At 26.0% G+C, this 21,643-nt stretch overlaps 1 protein-coding gene across 3 annotated transcripts in view; it reads right to left on the bottom strand.

Annotated features, from left to right (window-relative positions):
• LOC122859011 (polypyrimidine tract-binding protein 1) overlaps nt 1-21,643 on the bottom strand; it is a 67,377-nt gene that overhangs the window by 7,362 nt on the left and 38,372 nt on the right. For 2 of the 3 annotated variants that reach the window (XM_044162323.1, XM_044162324.1), the window contains exons 4-7: nt 15,794-15,976; nt 10,460-10,603; nt 1,968-2,019; nt 1,130-1,188 (exon numbers count right to left, since the gene is read on the bottom strand). In XM_044162323.1, coding sequence (XP_044018258.1) covers nt 1,130-1,188; nt 1,968-2,019; nt 10,460-10,603; nt 15,794-15,976 — 438 coding nt within the window. The remainder of the gene's footprint in view (nt 1-1,129; nt 1,189-1,967; nt 2,020-10,459; nt 10,604-15,793; nt 15,977-21,643) is intronic. The other variant, XM_044162325.1, reaches the window with a different exon arrangement.

Below are 21,643 nucleotides of genomic sequence, written 5' to 3'. Positions count from 1 at the left end.
AAAGTCCGCAAATAATGTGCGTACATGAGGGTATTTATTTATCATTAATTACCCAGTAACGTAGACCACACAATGCTGGCAACGCATTCATAGTTTGTACTTGCTTTAACGCGACGTACAATCACTGATTGTCTTTGTTTGACTTGTGTTCTCTCTGTTATTTTGCGCGTATACATAACTTGTTGTACAGTAATAAAATAGATGATTCTACTATTCTCTCTCTTTTTCTCTCTCTGTTATCAACCCTTAACCCTTTTGTCCCTCTTTTACCTCACAATTTCTCTATACCCTTCTCATTTCAACCCAACATGTGTGCATATTTGTACGTGCTAATGAAATTCGTACATAATTATGTGTCTACTGATAAATTTTAAATCAGCCAAGTTGTTGATATCATGCTAACCATTTTCACCAACCATCATACTTCCATTGCATTCATTTATTGCCATAAAAAACTCTCGCTAATCGAGACTGTATGCCGAAAAACTATACCACTTGTCAAGCTGTTGTTTAATAATTTTTTAAATTAATGATAATGTTTGGTTATTATCAACAATTGTAACATGAGGATTTAATTTATTTTATTTTTTTTCAACTTTATTATACCACTGTGGTTTGCAAAAATAAAAGACCTATCAAATTTATTTTTGAAACATAATTAATGTAGTTTACTTATGTCAAATGAAATTTCATTTATATTTTTTAATTAATGTTATTTTGAAATATTTAAAATAAATAGATGAATAAATAAATAAATAAATAAGTAATGAAGATTTTTCCTTTTTTTTTTTTTCATTTTAAATTTAACAATTTATGGAAAATTCAACACAATGTCATTGTATAATTTATAGTTAAGTATATGCGGATTCAGGATGGTTTTATAGTGCACCGGAAAAATTTTATTCTATCCTTATTTATATTTTTTTTTTTTTCTTTTACTATTACTACCTACTTTTTGCTGATTTAAACTGAATATCTACCTCACTATTTACAACACATAAACCAGTCTCAAAGAAATTTAAAAAAATATAAAACACATGTTTGACAAGATGATGCGTTTGAAAATTCGAAAATTTAAAATTTAAAAAAAACATATTTTCAACATAAAAGCATGTATATAACTACTTACCAATTTAGCAGTCTGTGCCGACATTGTGTCCGAGTACTGTATGAGTGCTTGAAATGTACCTGCAACAAGCAAAATAAAAAAAAGCATTAAAACTCTATTTTATTTTTATTATAAAAAAAAAATCTTTTACGATAATAAACAAGAAAATATTGTAAAATTATAGTAAATATGTTCAAAGTAAAAAATACAGAAGGCCATTTGAATAAGTAAAAAATAAAAATGTAGCCGGTGACAGAAAAGCCGGAGATCGTATGTGCATAAATAGTAAAATAGGTAAGAAAAGTCGAAGATGCTTTTTAAATTTTTTTTATTTTTTACATATATTTTTTTTATCTTGAGAAAAATCGTTTTTACTTTTGTACTGCGACATCCATCTATAATTTATACGATTTTTATTGTAATCGTAAGAGGAAAGGTAAATGCTAGTGACGTATGAATAAATGAAAAAAAAAAAAGAAAACTTAAAGGAAAAAAAAGAAAAAAAATGGTGATAAAAGTGGAAAGCAAAGTAGAGCATACACATCCAAAAGTATGGCTTTCGTTTGTATGATGGAAAATTGAATTTTCAAGAGTTGAGGTGCTGAAGAAACTGAAATATTTTCATATATACAATATGAGTAAGAGGAAGAAAAAAATAGTCGAATGAATACATATAGAAAATATGAAGGAAGTTTATAGAAGACAAATCTTGAGAAGAGGTTCACTGTACTCTTCATGCAATATCTAAAGTACTTCAACAGACTTGTGCTTACACATTTTCGATTCACATTTATAAACTCTTTTATTTTTTTTTCTCACTTTATTTGTACTTGAAATAAAAAAAAGTTTTTTTACTTACTATTTTTTGTGAATGTTACGATTTTCAAGACTTTTCCAAAACGTGTGAATATCTGAAAGCAAAAAAAAATAGAAATTATAAATTTATTTTCATCATTAAATATAACATGCATTAAATAAAAAAAAAAAGTATTATAATTTTTAAATTACAACGATAATTAAAAATCCATAAATACGTAATTTAAATAAATATAATTTTTGATTATATATATAATATATAAATATATAATGTTGATGACGCTTAATGAATTTTAAACAAAGACTATATTAATATGAATATATGTATATGAATATAAATGGGGGATAGTAATCATTCAGTTATTGTACGGATAGAACAAAACGACGCATATAAATGCTCATCCGTTTGTCACCATCACGATTGCAAGTTGTATATTGATGAAAGTTAAAGGGAAATGAAGAGGAAAAGAGAAAAAGAGAAGAGGGGAAAATAGCTTCAAACTTCGAAGAGACAGAGATATATACAGACCAACAAAATTGTTACTTGGTTATGCATTTTGCACTGCATATAGCTAAATTAACAAACATATCGTTTATCGTATAAAATGATCTACGTATAATTGTCATATTTGCTCGAAAATCAAACGATGAATCCATTTTCTCTTTATGCAATTATACTGACAAATGTAAATATTTAACAAGGTAACAATGAATTAACCGATTAAATAAATCAAATATCTATAAAAATTATTTTTATACCTTTCACATGACTAAGTAATTTTTAATTAAAAAAAAAATTATATAAATATATTTTTTAATTGTAAATTAATCATGAAAAATGGGTCATTATATTTAATAATAATGAGTATATTTTTATAAACTCAATTTGTTTTTATTATTTTTAATTATTATTTTTTTATTTTTGATATTAATACGGGGATATAATTTTAAATAAAATAAACAGTAAAATAATTCACATTTATTCACTTAATAATTGCTAGTATATTTTTTATAAAATTTTAAAAATAATATTTTTTGAGATTTTTTAATTAATGGTATTTTATAAAAATTTATTTCTGAGTGATATATTATTTTTAAATTTAATATTTTATATAAAATAATTTAAAATTCAAATGAACGAATTGGTAACACAACACATTGATAATGATTTAACTGAACGTCAAAATTGAATGCGGCAAAATCAAAGCACAACCACAAGCCATTGCAGTTTTGGTCTGTCAAATTCAATTGGTGGTCTGAGGTTTATTGATAATGATTTTCAATTTCAAATATTTGTATATTAAAACGTCGAATTAATTAAAATGTTTATTAGATTATTATTTGTCTATCATTTATAATAGTAAGGAATTTTATTACTAAAAAAATTATGCAAGACAAAGGGGCATGTTATCATTATCATATAAAATTATAAAAATTATAAAAAAATTAGTTTGCCTTTAGCAAGCAAAGTCATGACTACTGTCACTTTATATTTATTTTATTTATTTCTTATCCTCATTTTCTTCCCATAAATATCAATTTTTTTTTCGTCTATTTTTCCATCTTCAACTGGGCGCCAACGAAAAAACCCCGTGGGAAATCAACTCGTCGCAGAAAAATCTTACTCAAACGTGCTCACAGCAAACAACTAGATGTAGATGTGAGTGAGTAAAGATCTTTCAATCTCGCGTGATTCACCATTTTTATTTTCTTAGTAACATAAAATTTTTTGTAATAATAAAAATGATTATTTCATTTGGCCATCTATCTCAAATTGATTAATTTATTTAAATGATATAATAATAGATCAATGAATCAATAATTTTTATAATTTACAATTTTATTTTTTATTATAAAAGAGATGAAAAATTTTATCCAGTGTCATAGATTAAAATACATATTAGCTTCATTATTTCCGAGAATATTTGACAAGTGTAATAAATCGAAAGAGAAAGAAAGAAATAAAAATAAAAAAAAAATGGTTTGGTCCAGTTTGATGACTTGGTTCGTGACCAAACGTTAAGCTAAAACTCCAATATTTTATATTGGCTTCATCCCTTTTATCATGTCATTGTTTCCACTTGGCTCGTGTTCGGGACCGTTGTTTGTTCGGCCGTTCTCAATTGACGGAGATAAGAAAAAAAAAAAAAAAATATCATGGGGGTGAGAGATACTCCAAGAAAGTGAATAAAAAAAAAATATAGAAAAAAAAATAATAATAAAAAATGGAGCAGAATAATAGCAGAGGGCCAAATGTGAAGACCGATGTGAGCTTAAGAATTTTTCACTTGAAACCTTCCGCATCCTTTGCTTTGGCAAAATCGAAACGAAAAGCCAATGGCACGCGAGCAATCATCCCCCGTCTCGATATAGCTTCCTGGTTTTTTTTTTTTATTTATTTTTTTTTTCAACTTCAAACCTTACACATCATCTTACCCTCTATCGGTTTACTTGATATTTTCATCCAACCCCGGTTATATCATCTAACCCGATCGCGACGTGAATACCATACTCAATATATATATATATTTTTTTTTATTATTTTTTTTCCATCTTTTATTGAAACGTATATTAATACGATTATTAATTTAAATCAATAAAATTTAATACGTTTAAAAAACTTGACAATTTTGAAAGTATTATTGATGTATTATTTTTATTTATTTATTGATACATCATTGATTTTTTTTCGCATGTATCTATATCTCTAAAAGGTTCATTGTTCATTGATTTTATAAAACACAATTATTATCATAAAAAAATATAATAATAGATTTACGAAAAATTTTTTTAATTTATTTATTTACACATAAATCACACATATTCACAAATTTTAGTCTAGTAACATCAAGATTCAATATTTAATGAAAAGTTTGCTAAGTTAATAAATCAATTTTAAAAATATAAAAATATTTAAAAAAATTTGTTTTTGAATTATTTTGACAAACATAAAACTACATAACTCATAAAAATTTTCATCCCAATGTCATTGTTTCCGATGATTGTTGAAAAGTTGTTTGTAGTTTAATATGTGAATTTAAAAAAAATAAAAAATATTTAAAAAATTTTGTTTTTTGAATTAAAAATTTACATAAAAACACATATAATTGGACACAAAATTTCAAGCCCAATTGCATCGAGATCCGATGATTATTAAAAAGTTGTGCTAGCTTAATATTTGAATTTTAAAAAAAAAAAAAAATGCAAAAATAAAAATTTTTCTTCAAATTTATTTTTTCACACATAAAAAACACATAATTCGCACAAAATTTCAAGCCAATTGCATCAAGATCTAATATTATTAAAAGTTGTGCTATTTTAATATGTCAATTTCAAAAAATATCAAATATTTTGTTTTATTGATTTTTTGTTATTTTTTTCGTTGCTAACGAAATAAAATAAAAAATAATATATTAATTTAAACAGAAAGAAATTTTATTGAAGTAATTGAGAAAAACAATGACAATTAAATGTTTAAAGATGTATGATGTTTATTATTTATTTATTGATATATTTTTTTTTGTTTTTTTTTTGAATCGTATTGAGTGAGAATAAAAGTTTTTTTTTTTTTTATTTTTTCATGTATTTTATTTTATGTATAAAGACATATGTGTGCGTGTAAGGAATAAGAAATTTTATTTTTTGTTTAGTTTGGTTTAAGGAAATTGAATTGTATATTTGTGTTGGTCGATCGAGTTACATGAGGGAACGAGCATTTGTCTAGTCTCTGGGGATGTGAAATAGGAAGTTTAGAAATTGGGAAAATATTGAGAGAGAACAGTTGGAAAATCGACATTTGGGATTATGTATTTTCAACATATACAATATACATATATGGCTTAGTGGATACTGTATATATTTGTTGCACATATCTCTCATCTATTGACTGTATTAAATACAACTCTCTGTGTTGTGAATTTTATATTTTTTATTTCTTTTTTTTCAATTTTATATTTGAACAATTTTAGCATTTTACCAATCAATTAATGGAAATTCGGTAACTCATAAGCGGCAACGATATTCGTTCGATAGACCGTATAATTAAAATGATGATAAAAATATATTTAAAAAATGTCATTGTACTGTTAGAATGTGTAATTAATTAAGTCAATGAAGGTGATAAAATTGTGATGTGTATTTGTCGGGGTATTTGTGAAATCGTTGAGCATAATTAATTGAGTTTTATTTGTCAAAGTGTGTATATAAACAATTACGTAATAGAATGCATATATTGAATGATTCATTAAAAAAAAAAAATAAATAATAAATAAACAAAGTATTTTAATTCATTTGTTATAAATATATGAAAATTAATTTTATGGATATTGGTTAATTGAATTATTATTTTATTTTCGAACATAAATATAATTTTAGACAGTGTCTCATTGACCTACATTATTTATCAATCAATATTACTAAATTATTGGTTTTTAATAAAACTTGATTTTTTGATTTTCTATATTTTTTTTTTTATCTTCAAGAGAATATTTAAATTTTATCATAAAAATTATGTATTTTTTCTTCTTTTTTCATTGTTAGTATGACAATTAAAATAACAAATAAAAAAAAAAAAAAACATTACCAGGCTCTTTAGTAATGCAATTGCAAGTAATCGTAGTTTTTTGATGAAGAAAAAAAGAAATTCGCAGACAGATAAAAATCGAAAGATTGTAGTGATAACTGGGTGTTACGTATACTATTACTGTACTCATGCAACTATTCATTAATCATTGAGAACACACCCAAGCACGTAGTGTGATTAATGCTTGAATTTTATTTTCTTTTTTTTTCTTTTCACATGAAAGTCTCCCTCGATTATTTTTCTCTTTGTTTTATAAATTTACTTATTTATTTTTATCCCTTGAACCACATTATTTTTCGAAGCATATTTTATTTTCCCCAAATTATAAATTTTTATTATTCATTAGTTTATTTTTTGGTCGAATTTAACAACAATATTGTGTACTTAAAATGAACGATGCATCGTTTCATAGAAGAGAATAAATCTAAGAGTGAAAAGAAAAAAAAAAGAAAAATAAAATAAATAAATAAAAAGGGTATATAAATAACGAGGGAGATGAATAAGTATGCCAGGGGTATAACGAATAATTCAGTAAGTTTGAGGGACTTAAAATCGATAATTGCAGAATTAGACAGAGATGAAGAGTGGCTCAAAAAGAAGAGAGAGAAAGAGAGAAGAAATGAGAGTTTGTGCGCAGCGATAACGATTACCGCGAGTAATGTTCTCTCGTAAATTGAGCGAACATTCAACCATCCGCTCGAGTCTCGCTCTCAATATCGATCAACCATAACCATTAACTCTTGTGTCTATTTTCCATTCTTAAAAAGCTCTCTCGTGTCTTTTATGTTTGTTATTATTATTTGTCTTTTTTTATTTTTATTAATATTTTATTTTTTACTTTTTATTTATTTTTGTGTGGCTGAATTTATTTGCTTTCTATATTTTAGTCAAACAAGTATTATACTTTAAACAACTGGTGACTTTGTTGGATTATTGGTCGAAAAAAAATAAGAGAAAGAGACCAAGTTACTTTTCAACTAAATGAGATGAGATTTAGTGGGTCCCAGGTGGTACAAGTAAGACACCAGTAAGTACCATTTATATGCCCAGTGTTATATACTGCAACAAACTTGAGTACCACTCGTAAAACTTTTTCATAAACTAAAAGACCTAAATAATTTTTTTTTTTCCTTTTTTTCCCCTTACTTTCTTAATTTTTTTTCATTTGAAAAAAAAATTTTTTTCTACGGTGACAAGTTGAACAATATTGTGCACTAAAAAATTTGAATATATTTTTTTTTTTTTTTTTGTATAAAAATTAACAATGACTGAACTATTGTGAAATAAAAGTTGATTTTATTGAAAATAAAAGAAAATGGAAAATAAAATAACTAGATAAAAATAAAATGTATTATTTATTGAGACATCAAGCATGAAAGAGCAATCACTTATTCACTAACTGTTAGACGCACTATGAAAATAAAAAAAAAAATTCTATATTTTTTGAATGTTACTTTTAAACTTTTGCATAACCAAAGAGTTTTGAGAAGTCAAAGTTTTTTATTCTGTCACCCTTGATTCTATGAATAACTGCAAGAACCAAACAATTTCCACATTTTGAAAAGACAAACAATTCAACTTTCGACTTATTCACTCATCCTATATCGTCTTCAGCCATCCCATCATCCATTTATATTTTTTTTTTACTTTTACTTTTTACTTTCGAGTAAACTCTCTGTATATCGTCTTCACGTTCGTTTACACGTATAGAATCAAAAAATGACTATATATCTTGCGAAGATTGCTTGACTTTTATACACTTGACTTGTTTAAAAAAAAAAAAAAAAAAAAAAATCTCACAGTGTTTCAACGGGCTTTCACATGTTAAAGCGATTCAATAGTAAAGTTTGATATCGACCATTTGAAAAACAAATAATGAGAAAATAAAAATAAAAAAATTTTCATTTCCAAATAGTTTGATGCTTGAAGAGAAATGAAAAATAAATGAAATAAGTGTGGGGAATCCAGAAAAATGTCAATATAAATTAAACTCTGGGACAAATCCGTTAGGGATAAAAACCGCAGCTGGAGTTTTCACGTGCGAAAAAATAAAAAAACAATTATTTAAAAAAATAAAAAAATAAATTGCATGCATGGTGGAAAATTGTATAAAAGCTTCCATCACAGTAGTTTGTTTTTAAAAATTTTTTTTTTTCGTCTTGGTTGGAGAGAGGAGTAAAGACCGTTAGCTTATTTAGCCAAAGTGAGGCGACGGTTGAAAAGTTATCTTTTACGAAGAAAGTCTCAGGCTACTGGAATATATACCTTGAGGGCAAGTGCTTTAAAGGCTTTCTATTACAACCAAGATGCGGCCACTTGTTCAAGTAGGATTTTCAACATTTCCCAATAATACTTAACCAATAATTATTGTCTCTCTACCATATCGTTGGATGTACTTCATACCATAGCATTAACATTTGCTATTGAGAGTTATACCAAGTAGTATAAACTCCTATTTAGTCAGACAAAATCAATTTCAGTAATTTCATTGAATTTTATATTTTAATGAGATAAAACAATTTAATTTTCATGAAATATAAACTAAAAAGTTTATGAATTTTAATTTTTTTTTTACCTTTAAATATAATTTACACAAGAAAATGAAAAAAAATAAATAAATAAAAAGTAAAATTGTATTTCAACATTTTAACGTGACCTAGTTTTAATTTATTTTATTTTTTTCCAACTAAACCATCTTAGGCTTACAGATATTTAAAAAAAGCTTTGATTTTAATGTCAAATTTGTTTCTTTAAAGAGAAAAAAAATAGCAACAAGATAATTATTATAATAATGAGTAAATAATTTAGAAAATAATAAAAATAAAAAAATATTTGTAAAAATAATTGATGATATAATTTTACCTATTTTATTTATTTTTTTTATTTTGTTTTGTGGTTTTTTTTTTTATACAAGTTGTTGTGGTGTTTAGGGAAAAGCCAATGGTGTACGAGAAGGTCGAGGAGTTTGCCAAAACGAGGCTTGAGAAATTTAAAAATGCATGGACCACTCAACTCAAACCGGAAGCACTCCCCGTTATCCATACAACGAAAAGCTCAGACCCTCTCCCACCCCCCTCTTAATATTATCCCTCTAGGGATTGCTGGGTTTTCCTTCAATGTCCCTAATGACGACGCCGTATGTTATAGCTACTTACAACCACAACCAACCATTTTTTGTTTTTTTTTTTTTCTCTTTTATTTTCAACCCCTATACACTGTTTATTTTGTTCAACTACTTTTTCAACTATATTGACTAGTGAAAACATTATCATGTATGTTGTTATCATGACGGTCAAAACAAACAACTTTTTTCTCTTCTATCATAATAAAGAAAAAAATAAAAAAAATAAATATTTCATGAACCATGTTTTGTTATATTAATATATTAATTTTCATAAATATTTTCTCTTTATTTATTTTGTCAACTATTATATGAAATTTTTTTTTTTAATAATTATTTTAATGCAATTATATTAATATATTTTTAAAAAGCTTGATAATTATGATAAAACACATATTATGTAGCACACTAGTATTGAAAATCAAGCGCGTTCATTACTTTTACTTGGAATTTTTTTATTTTTTATTTTTTCAAACTAGTTGATACCGGATTTTGACCTAAATTGACACGTAACATTTACTGGAGTATACTGTTACAATGTTTAACAGCTTTTTTTTTTCAAGAATGATTTTTTCGTACAGGTAAAATATGTTTCATCAGATCGTTTTTTTTTTTTTTTTTTTCATGACAGTGAGTCGTTATTTCCTGGCAAACTCGATTAATTTTTTTTACAAAGCTGCAGTTGGTTTTTATGACTATGATTATATCACGTGTTTGTTTATTGATTTTTTTTTTTTTAAATAATTAAATTATCATTATTATAATCGTTTTTGTTTGTCATATAAAAATTATCTTGATTATTAAATTTAAAACTATAATTAAATTAACATACCTGGTATAGAATATCCAATGAAATTGGGTAAATCATGTGTTCAATAATGACCCTGAGGACGGTGTTTGGTCCACCTTGTGTATCAACCTGGCTCTGTACATTTTGTCCTTGGGCAGCTTGTAACGCAACTTGTGTGTTTGTATTCTGTTGACACATATAAAATTCATAATTAATATTACAGTATTATTATCAACAATATAAATAAACAATTTTATTTGATTGTTATGATTATTTTATGTAGCAAGTGTGTACAACAAGGTGCTTCAAATAATTTTATCATTTTGTAAAATTACATTAGCAATATGTGTACAAAATTTTACTGTTAATAATAAAAAAAAATTGAACGGAAAAAAGAAACGAAAAATAAAAAAAAAATATAACAACACAACATAAATTTATGAAACATGAATACAATATTTTTTCCAATTTTATTTTTACTCTGGTTTTTTCTCATCTTCGAGAGTGTATACACTCAGTGAATGTTGGAAAGTAAAAGTAGTGGAAAATAAGCTTGAGAATATATATATAAGGGGCAATTTCGTCCTTCATGAAGGCTCGTGAGACTTTTACGACTGTGAGTCTCGCTCTTGGCTTTCTGATGAATTTCAGAGTTGCGTGAAAATAGTGGAATCTAGCTTTGGAATAACTTGTAACACTCGCTTGCTTTATTTTTATTTTTTTTTTCCTTATTTTCTCACACCCTGGCTACTCAAGACTTTTTCGTTGCTTCTACTTTTCTTTTACGATATACGATCAAAATTCTAGACTATAATTCATTATATATACATAAAACATTTCATCTACACGATAAGCTACAATTTGTTTGTTTTTTTTTTCTTTTAAAAAAATTGAAAAATATAAATATTTAATTTGTAAATTATATAAATTATAACATTTTGTAAATTATAATTTTTTTAAGTAGTTAAAATAAATTAAATTATAATGTTTATGATTATTTCTATTTGTTTTATGTAAAAAATATATATATCAAATACTTGACACAAGTATAACTCTCTCTCTGGTGTTCTCCCTACTGTGATATTGCTTTTGTCATAGTCATTTACATTTTGAAGGTGCTTTTGATGGTTCACTTCGATGGTTGATGATTGTTACAAAGCATTGTAAGCCATTATGCCAGGCGATTTCCTTCTGAGGAGTGACGTGAGCTTTTAACAACCAAAGGGGTCTCCTATAGTTTTAGTCAGACCTCCTTTTTTATAACTCTGCCTTGATTTTTTTTTTTTTTCAACAATTAATGTATACAATTTTACATAATACATACACTTTGTAAATGAATATCTATTTTACAATATATTTATAATTTTTTCTGATTCATATTTTTGAATTTTCAGAGAATTATCTTATCTTGCTTGACAAGTTATTTTATATTTTAAATTGAAGAATTTTTTTGGATGACAATGTTGGAAGAAAAGTGATAAAGTCTTTTGGGAATTTTTCGAGTATCCATAAAACAATGAAAGCTCTTCATTTGACCATTTTATGTACTGCTATTTTAAAGTGAATATATTGATGCATCGTTGAGATGTTGTTGTTGTTGTTTTTGTGGTTCAATGGATAGTAGAACCAACGTAATATTTTATAGGATGCATCAAGAGTACATGGGTTATTAAAGTAATATTCTGGATACTTTGGCATAATGTTTATCTCCATCAAAGTTATATATACATATATATCGGATTTATTTGTTCTGTCGTTGAATCAATATTAGATATACTCATATGAAATATTTTAAAATAATTATAAATAAAAGTTTGTTTGTTTGTTTTTTCTTTTTTTTTGTTCAAAGAAAATAGAGCAATTTATAAAATTTCTTGATGAGTATTTTGAATGAATAATTGAATTTAAACAAAAAAAAAAGTTAAAACTACATTTGAATTTTAAAGACAAAAATTGAGAAAATACTGGGCAATTATATAAATTGAGTTGTCTCACTAGTACATATATAAAATGAGAGTTTAAATTGAAATTTTTTTTATTAAATTAAAAAACTTGAGATTTTTGAACTTGCCATAGATAAAAAAAAAAAAAAAAACAAACACACACAATTATTATTTCTTTTTTAAAATATAAATTTACGAAAAAATAAATATATGATAATTAATGATGTCTATTGTTTATTGAATAATAGCATGAAAACAATAAGTTTAGTGAAACTTTATTTTGAGTTATTAATAAAGAGAAAAAAAAAATGTATATATTCTTCCTGACATGAAGAAATAAAATGGTAAAATACCGGAAAAGAAGGTAAAGTGTATAGAGATGAAAAGTACAGAATAGGTAAAGGTGGGTAGTTTGGTTGTTGAAGAGATGAAGCTATATAGAAGGATGGAGTTGAAGGAAAAATAAAATAATATATGAGGCGTCTTGAAGAAACAATGCACCGTCGTAGATCACCCAAGACACCCTCCATTAAAAATATTACGCCATCTTGGTCGTGTTGGCCTCATCTCTTTTATTTTTCCAGTGGGTATATCTATATATTCACTTTGTGTGTAGAACGTCTTTACCTTTTTTATTTTATTATTTCATCCCTTGCTTGAATTCGCAACTTGCTCGTTGGCCGTTATATTTCCACGTGCTGAGAAAAAGAGCTCGGTGATATCAGGCCAAATAACAATGTGCCATTGTTGCGGGACGTAGAAAGAAAATAAAAAAAAAAAAATAGCAATACATCTTAGCAGCATCAGTCGGGGAAAAGTAAAAAAAAAAATGACGAAAAATATGCAAGCCTTTAAGACCCAAGACGCGATGAGTTTCTCACTTTTCAAGTTATTCTCTTCAACTTCATACCCCTTTCATCTACCCCAATTTTGTTCTCTTTTATTTTTATTTTTTTTTCTACTACTTCTTGTGGTTTTTTTTGCTTTTTTTTTGTCTACTTATTCGCTCGACCAAGCTGTTCAACTCTTGACTGGTAACTGGCGCAAAAGCAGGCCAAAGCCAACGATCTTCTATTGTTGAGTTTTGTGTCCCAGGGAAAATGATCCCCGTATGTCCCAGTGTCTTCCAACCTTCCTTAACTTTTCCTCTCAAGAAATGAGCGATCGTTGTGGGATTGTAATTGCGGAAGTCTCCGTTCATTTTTTTTTTTTTTTTTATCTCTTCCTCTTCTTTGGATTCTTTGTTTTTTTTTCTTCATCGCTTTTCTATTTTTTATCTTCTATTTTATTTTCTTCTTTAGTTTTTTTTTTTTCTTTTATTATTTTATTTTTATGACAATTTTCCAAGACATTAAGCTTGAAAAATAAAATTCATTGTCAAAAGAAAAATTCACGAATGAGTTTTATTGTAGTACGCTTAAACATTGTCATAATTTTTTCATGGTTGAAATTGATGAGAGTATTTTTACGATTGTCAATCATTTCAATTTACTTTACTTTTTATTTATAAGTTATCGATTTTTAATGAACTTGGGGGAAGGATTTTTTACTTTTATTAGTATAGATTATTTCAAAAGAAAATAATGATAATAATAACTTCGTTTTTTTTTTTTTTTTTGTCACACAATACATTTGTTTATTGTACTTTGGTATAAATAAAGAACTGCATTAATAATTGATGAAGTGAATAATGGTATGTGTGATCTCGGGCCTAGGGTCGTACGCATTGCGTGACTGTAAAACAATGGCTAAATTATGGGGTGGATACAGACTTATCCTCACCAATTTAGTTCAACTTTTAAGTGAAAAAGTTGATGAGAAAGCCTCCCTGATGATGCGCGCTCAAATTCTTTAGTAGTTATAGAATGAAAAAAAATATTGAGAAAGAACGACGAGTGTGGCAAAAAAAAAAAAAAAATAGAGCGGTGGTGTTGTAGAAAAATACTAGCTACCCTCTGAGCCCTCGAGGCAACGCTCCGTATTTTTGTCCTCGTTCTAACCACTAACTCCACTTCTCTATCATTTTTTTTTTTTTTTTACTGTAACGTGGATTTAAATCGAAAAAAAAAAAAAATAAAATAAAATAACATAATATTCCAGAGATTTACTTGAAGAATATGAACATTTCATGTGATTATATTTTTTCTACCTCATTTCATTTTTTTTTACCAAAGCATACGTATAAATAACAAAAAAAAAAAAGAAATATAAAAAATAAAAAATTACAACAAAGCAAACAATTCTTTAATTAAAAAAAAAAAAAAAAAAAATATAACATCTTTAGTGAAAAATTTGAATTTTATAAAAAAAAATTTCTTTTAAATCTATCCAACTTTTTTTTTTAATTCAAGACATCCCTCAGAGGTTGTATGTATTTTTTTATTTTTGAAAAATTCATAAGCCAGAAAGTGTGCCATGGCAAACAGGAAAAAAATAAATATAAAAAAAAAAAAAAGCTAGTTAATTTTACATGACAGTCTAGAGCCATTTTTCCATGAACAAAGAGGTCAAAGGACAGAACAAACAAGAAGAGTATAAATTAGCCGAAGGCATCGTCAAATTAATTACCGTACAAAGCACAAAAAAGTGTTCAAAAAAAAAAAAAAACCTATATATAAATAAATAATTTAAAAATATAAAATTAAAAATAAACAAAAAATTTAATAATTATATATAAAATTGGATTTATATTTAATGAAATTCAGCAAATGGCTTATTAAAAAAAAATCAATTTATCGCAAAAGTTATATTAAAACATCTGGTGGCAAATAATTATCAAAGCCTTTGTTTTCATGGAAATTATTTTGAATATTATTATATAATATTTAATAAGAGAATTATTTAAGATAATGGGTTTATTAAATATTTGTGTGTTGAATAATAACAAGTCTTTGAGAAAATAATATTTATAGACCATGAAGGTGTATACAGTTGCCAAAATTGTTCATAAATTATATTTGTATTAATAGAGTTGGGGTGCTGAAGATTGACATGAACAATGACGTAGATGGCGTTAAGGGATGAAAACTGAAAAGGGAATATACACAAGAGAAAGGGGGCAAAGGTATTGTTAATAATGCCTGAAGAGAATGGCACAACTGTAACTATCATGTGAGACAAACTATTGTATGCCTCGAAGGCAAACTGAGTGTATGCATGTCCTCAGAGTATACAAGTTTAATTAACAAAAACACAATTCAAGCAAGATGATTGCCCAAAGACAATGATCATTTGATGGTCCAGTTGATTTTCCTATTATATATATATAATCAATAACATTCTGTAGTATAAAAATTTCAACTCTATAATCTTTGTTTTAAAAAAAATTTTATCCACGTTTTGTTTCTTTGTTTGCTTGTTTTTTTTTTAGTTTTCTTTTCTTTTCTTTTTTTGATGAATAAAAAAAATAAAAATAAAATGAATGAATACTGACGTTCGATGGATTGACGATCATTGTTGGGCTACTGACCGCGTTGCTGTGTGCCTGATCAGTTTTCAATTCCCGATGATTGCTGAACTGCACATAAACAGCACGGCCTCTTAATGATGCACCACTTGATGCATAGTAACCAACCATCGTTATGGCTGCATTTTCATCAGCCATTTCTAAAAATGCCTGTAAAAAACAGAAAAAAAAAATTAATTATCATATACATATTATCAACTATTATATAATTATATATTGAAGAAAAAAAAAAAATATATTTATGTACATAATCTATTTAAAAAATAAAAAATTAATGTCAGCAATAGGGATTTATATTTAGAAAAAAATTATTTCTGAAATCGATACTGCTGAGTGTGCCCGGGGAGTTCACCACGAGACGACATGGCCAGGGATTGAACGGAGCTCGAAGATGCCATTGAAAAGATATAACTTCAATCCATGAATACATATATATATATATATTTATATTTATATATAACCATTTCGCTTGGACGTTTATAACTCGTATAAAAGCATCAGCCAAAATAAAAAAATAAAGCTCGTAAAAAATAAAATAAATAAATACATATTAAAAATAAAAAAAAATATATAAAAAAAATTTAATCAATTGAAAAAAAATAAATAATAAAAAACTGTTGAATACAACATAATGCATTAAATTTTATTTTGATTTCAATTTAATTAAATTTTTTATCAATTTATAATCGTAATAATAAATCCTGATTTTGATGAAGAAAAAACAAAAAAAAAAAAAACTGAATTAATCGATATCCCAGAGTAAATAGTTTTCATCTCCAATTTTTCTGTTTTGTTTATTTATTTTTGTTTGTTTTTTTTTTTTTTTATTATTATTCAACAAAAATTGAGCACATTAATCAGGAAATTGTATTTAAAATTGAAATACACAATTAGTTTTGTGTCGGAAAATTGTATTTACGGGTTAAATTGCAGGATCAATGATGTGATTTGAGTATATGTATGTGTGTGTATGAAATTATAGTGTAGAGAAGGGATGAATTTTGCAATGACAATATATCGCGGCTCGACGAATTGTTACCTGATGGTTAACAATGCAAGCATCTGTGTTTTTAGAATTTATATATATAGATTCAAAGCTTCGTAATAATGCATACATACAAGTCATTCGAAAAGAAAAAATTTCTATACATAACTATCCAAGGGCTACTGGATTTACATTATCATCTTCGAATTGTAACATACAATATCTTTCGTTATATTCTTTTGTTTATAATTTAATTGTCTACTTAATATATTATAAATAAATACAACAATTAAATTAATTTAACAATATAACAATCATCATATTTACATCATCGCAAAAGGGGAATAATATATAACTATCATCCAGCCAAGCGATTTTATTCACATCCATGATTTTGCCTATTGAATAGATAACACTTTTCCGAACCCTTCTGAATTTCAATCTTTCATTTTGTATGTCAAGTTGATCCCTATGAATTTTCATAAATCCGTGAATTGTATGATCATGCTTGACCAATATATAAACATCTCAGATGTAAAATAAAAAAATATCTCAATGGAATTTTTTAATAACACATTGATGTGACAGATGTTCTAGTTTTATAACTATTATTATTATATTATTTTTTCAACAATTTGTACTGGTCATATCATACAATCCTTCATGCCAACGCATTTTGACTCACTGTCAGTTTGGTATTTGCCATAAAGTAAAATATAAAAATATAAAAAATTCAAACATTCTTTCTCAACATGCCATATCGATTCAACATTTTGTCGATGAAAATTTAAAACATCAACAAAATTTAAGATTGAAATGCCAAGTATTTTTTTCAGTTATAAATATATGCATATTTTTTTTTTTACAATTATAATTTTTTAAATTTTTCATTTAATTTCAAGTTGAAAAAATGATGATTAAAAAAAAAAAAGAATTTAATCAAATGAAATAACTTATTGTTCTTTGAATGAATATATAATATACACGTTTTGTAAAGGAAAGCGTGTTATAATGAATTGAGAAAGGTGGAAGAGCGTATAAAAGAATTTTTTACTTTTTATTATTTTGTTTAACCTTTATTTTTTATTTTTCACAAGTAAAATGTTTGACCAAGTCGACTAGTTTAATTTTTTATTTAAAATATAAAGTCTGCTTCTCTAAAATATATACATTTATATATTTATATATCGTATGTATGTGTGTGTGTGGGGTGAAAGCTAGAAAAAGTGAGACAAAGATATAAGCTTTCAAGCTCATGCACTCAGGTCATGATGGAATTGTGAAAAGCCCAGCTGGTTTGAGGTCGGTGTGTAAAAGAGAAAAATAAAATTAAAAAAAAAATGAGTCATCTCGCTAGAGTAAGAAAAGCAAAATAGTATGAATGTAATTTATCCTGGTTGGGTACCTCAGGGACGTAAAACGACTTCTCAGTTTTGAACTATACCTTTGAACTTGTTGGTTAAAGCAAGTTGCCCCGAGCTACTCTGTAAGACGGAACACGGGACTTGTTGTAACAGAAAATTACTACAGTGGTTAGTAAAATTGAATATATACATTAAAATCATAATTATCAGTATATTTTACACATATAATGACATGAAATTTAAAAAAGTTTCTTTAAAAATATTTGGAAACTTTTTCTATTCATTATTTAAAAACAAAAAAAAAAAAAAAACTACTTATATCTAAATATTTATGATACTTTATCAATAAAATGTAATTAAAATTTTATTGAAAAAAAAATATATAAATAAATAAAAATATTGAATAATTAAATTATCTTTTATAGACGAAACATGCACTTTTGTGGTGACGATGTAACCACACCTGGGTTTCGTACTATCTAGATATTTACAACCCCTATAAAAATAAAAAAATAAAAATACAAGTTAACGAGTCTAGTAAAACATACAAAACAATAGAGTTTGATTAATTATTCTATTCAAAGTAAAAAAAAAAAATAGAAAAAATTAGATTAAATTTAAATTCAATATCACCTTTTCAAGCAGTAAATAAAAAGCTTTACAACAAATTATAGATTAATAAATTAGCAAAATTTTAGAATAATAATCCTCTTAATATTATTCACGTATTAAAATCTTTTTTTTTTCTGTATTTATCACTTATTTTTTTCATTCTTCGTAGGTTCATTTGGCTTGAAAGTTTCACTCAAACGTGAAGCTCATATTAAACACACGGATATATATATATGATGCCGGGAGGCGCTGTCGTCGATCGAGTAACATATATACTATACACGAGAGAGAAAAAGAGAGAGAGGAGCGGGGGACTCCCTCGGCTTTGTAGCAAAATTAATACGGCGCGGCGGAAAAGCGGATTAACCGGGCCAAAATGAGTTCGTTTGGAAAGCACTGGTGTATCGTGGCCTCCAGGGAAAAGAGGGGTAAAACATTTTCTTGCCTCTTAACCTCTTTCACTCTATTCTTTTCTATTTTTTTTTTAGCAATCGTTCTCATTCGTCAATCTATTGTCATGATATGCATTAGTAATTCCATTGCAATTTGCAATCAAGTAAAAAAAAAAATATATGAGATAAAATAAATACAAATTAATTACCAAATGATGTAATTTAATTTTTCATATTAAAAATTATTTTATTTATTTAATTAACGCATTGTTTTTTATGGTATTTGATAATAAACTTACACTATTACTGCTATTATTATTAATTTTATTATTTGAGGGAAAATTATCCGTTTGATGTATCGAGTTTTACAACTTTTTAAGCAATGGTACGGAAAATTTGTCAGTTTGTGTGACACAATGAATGTCCATATTATGATGGGCTTGTTTTTAAGTACATATTATATATATGAGAGAAAGAAAGAGAGAGAGGGAGATCACACAGGGTCAGTTGAATAAAATTTATGACGAGCTTTTTTGCGGCTTCGATTCCCATTGCGGTATAGTTGCATCCTGTTGATACATGTATCACATATGTATATATTCTCAGTAACAAAATGCACACGAGTAACGGCTAAACTTTTTTTTTTTTTTATATTATTTTTTTATATTCAAGTAATAAAGGATTTTATTTTTCACGTAGTTTTTGCGAAACAAATAGCTAAAGGGCATATGTAGGATTAAAAATTTTATGAAAAATAAAAAGTAAAAAAAAAAAAATAATAAAAGTAGTGTATATAAAAAAAAAAAATCATTTGCAATGGATAATATTCTATTGGAATAAACTCATTTAGTATTCATTAGAATATCAACTGATTGTAACGAATAAAAAATTATCATTTATGACACGAGATTTTTTATTTTCTTTTTTTTTTTAAAGATGAATGTATAAATAACTTTTTTTTCATACAATTTTTAAGAATTTTATGATATCGTTTTTATTATTATTATGCTCTCTCGCAAATATTATATGTGTATTATCAGAAACCAGCACAAGATGAGACTCAGGTTTAATTAATTTATGCTACAGTTCAACGGCTTGAGAGCTTATCACAATGTACTATCGCGGTCGCGAGAATCTTTATAATAAAAAATAAAAAGTAAAGTAAATATTAAAGAAGACAAAAAGCACCAATTCATCATCGAGTTATAAAATTTAAATTTTAAAAAATGAATATATCAAAGAAACTTTTAAACACAAAATAATTTGAGTTAATTATTTATTACTAAAATTGTTAAATTTTCATATGAACGTAAATTACATTATGATATTTTTATATCCCAAGGGGGAAATAAAAATCAATGTTGAAAATTTTAAATAGCTTTTTTTTATTATCAAAATATGAATAGAAATAAAAAAAAAAAAAAAAATTATTCAACACGATATCGAATGAATTGAAAGAAAATAAAAAAACATGTTGGAATAATTTATTTTTTTTTGTGCAGATTTGATCGAATTTTGAATGAGAAAAATGTCTCATACGAAAAAAAAAAAAATGAAAAGAAAGCATTATGAACGCAATGGATCCAACATGTGCTCACACTCAAATATAAGACCGTGAGGTAGGTTTTCATTTATCCCATTTTTGCAATCATTTTTTTTTTTTCTATTTTACCTTTTCAACTTTTGCCTCTCACACTCGATCGCGGCCCATTGAGAACCGAGGGCATGAGAATGGATTTATAAAAAATAATAAAAAAATAGCAAAAAATAAAAATATCGAGAACAGAGAGAAAAAATTAAAGTGAGTGAATGGTAAAAGGATTTTCAATTCGGGTGTATGCATATATGCGTGAAGTTGGCCTCTCGTCAACTGATTCTTTATGTACCTTGATGGTAGCCAACACGACACGAAAAATAAAAAAAATAAATGTATAAATAGTTATGAGTATACACGAGAGAGTAACAAATAAAAGTTGAAAACTACACAAAGAACAAAAGTTTGATAAAAGGGATGAAAAGTGAATACGAGAAATTCACGATCGATACATAGCATCCAGAAATGCATTGAGATAGCCTCACCACTGTCACTATGTTTTTAGCTTTCGAGCACCTACAAATGTCATCAATCATAGGCAACAAAAAATAACAATATAAAAAAAATAAAAAACAAACAACAACAAAGATGATTTATTTATCAAATCAATATTGGAGATATTAAAAAATAAAAAAATCTTTTAATTAAAATAATAACAATAAAAAATTCATACATTACATTGTGATAAAATTATTTAAAATTAATGATAAGATAATTTATTTTTATGACAGACATTTAAAAAAATTGTCACGAATTAAATTATGCATTTCGGTCACAAGACTTTCATCAATTTAAATTTTTATGAGCATTTTTAACATTTTTTTTTTTTTTTGTGATAATACGTGATAGAAGAGGACACAATGGTAAACA

Source organism: Aphidius gifuensis, linkage group LG6 (assembly GCF_014905175.1).
Source record: "Aphidius gifuensis isolate YNYX2018 linkage group LG6, ASM1490517v1, whole genome shotgun sequence".
NCBI lineage: Eukaryota > Metazoa > Arthropoda > Insecta > Hymenoptera > Braconidae > Aphidius > Aphidius gifuensis.
Note: the sequence above shows the minus strand (reverse complement) of the source record. Positions and strands in the feature narration are given on the sequence as shown.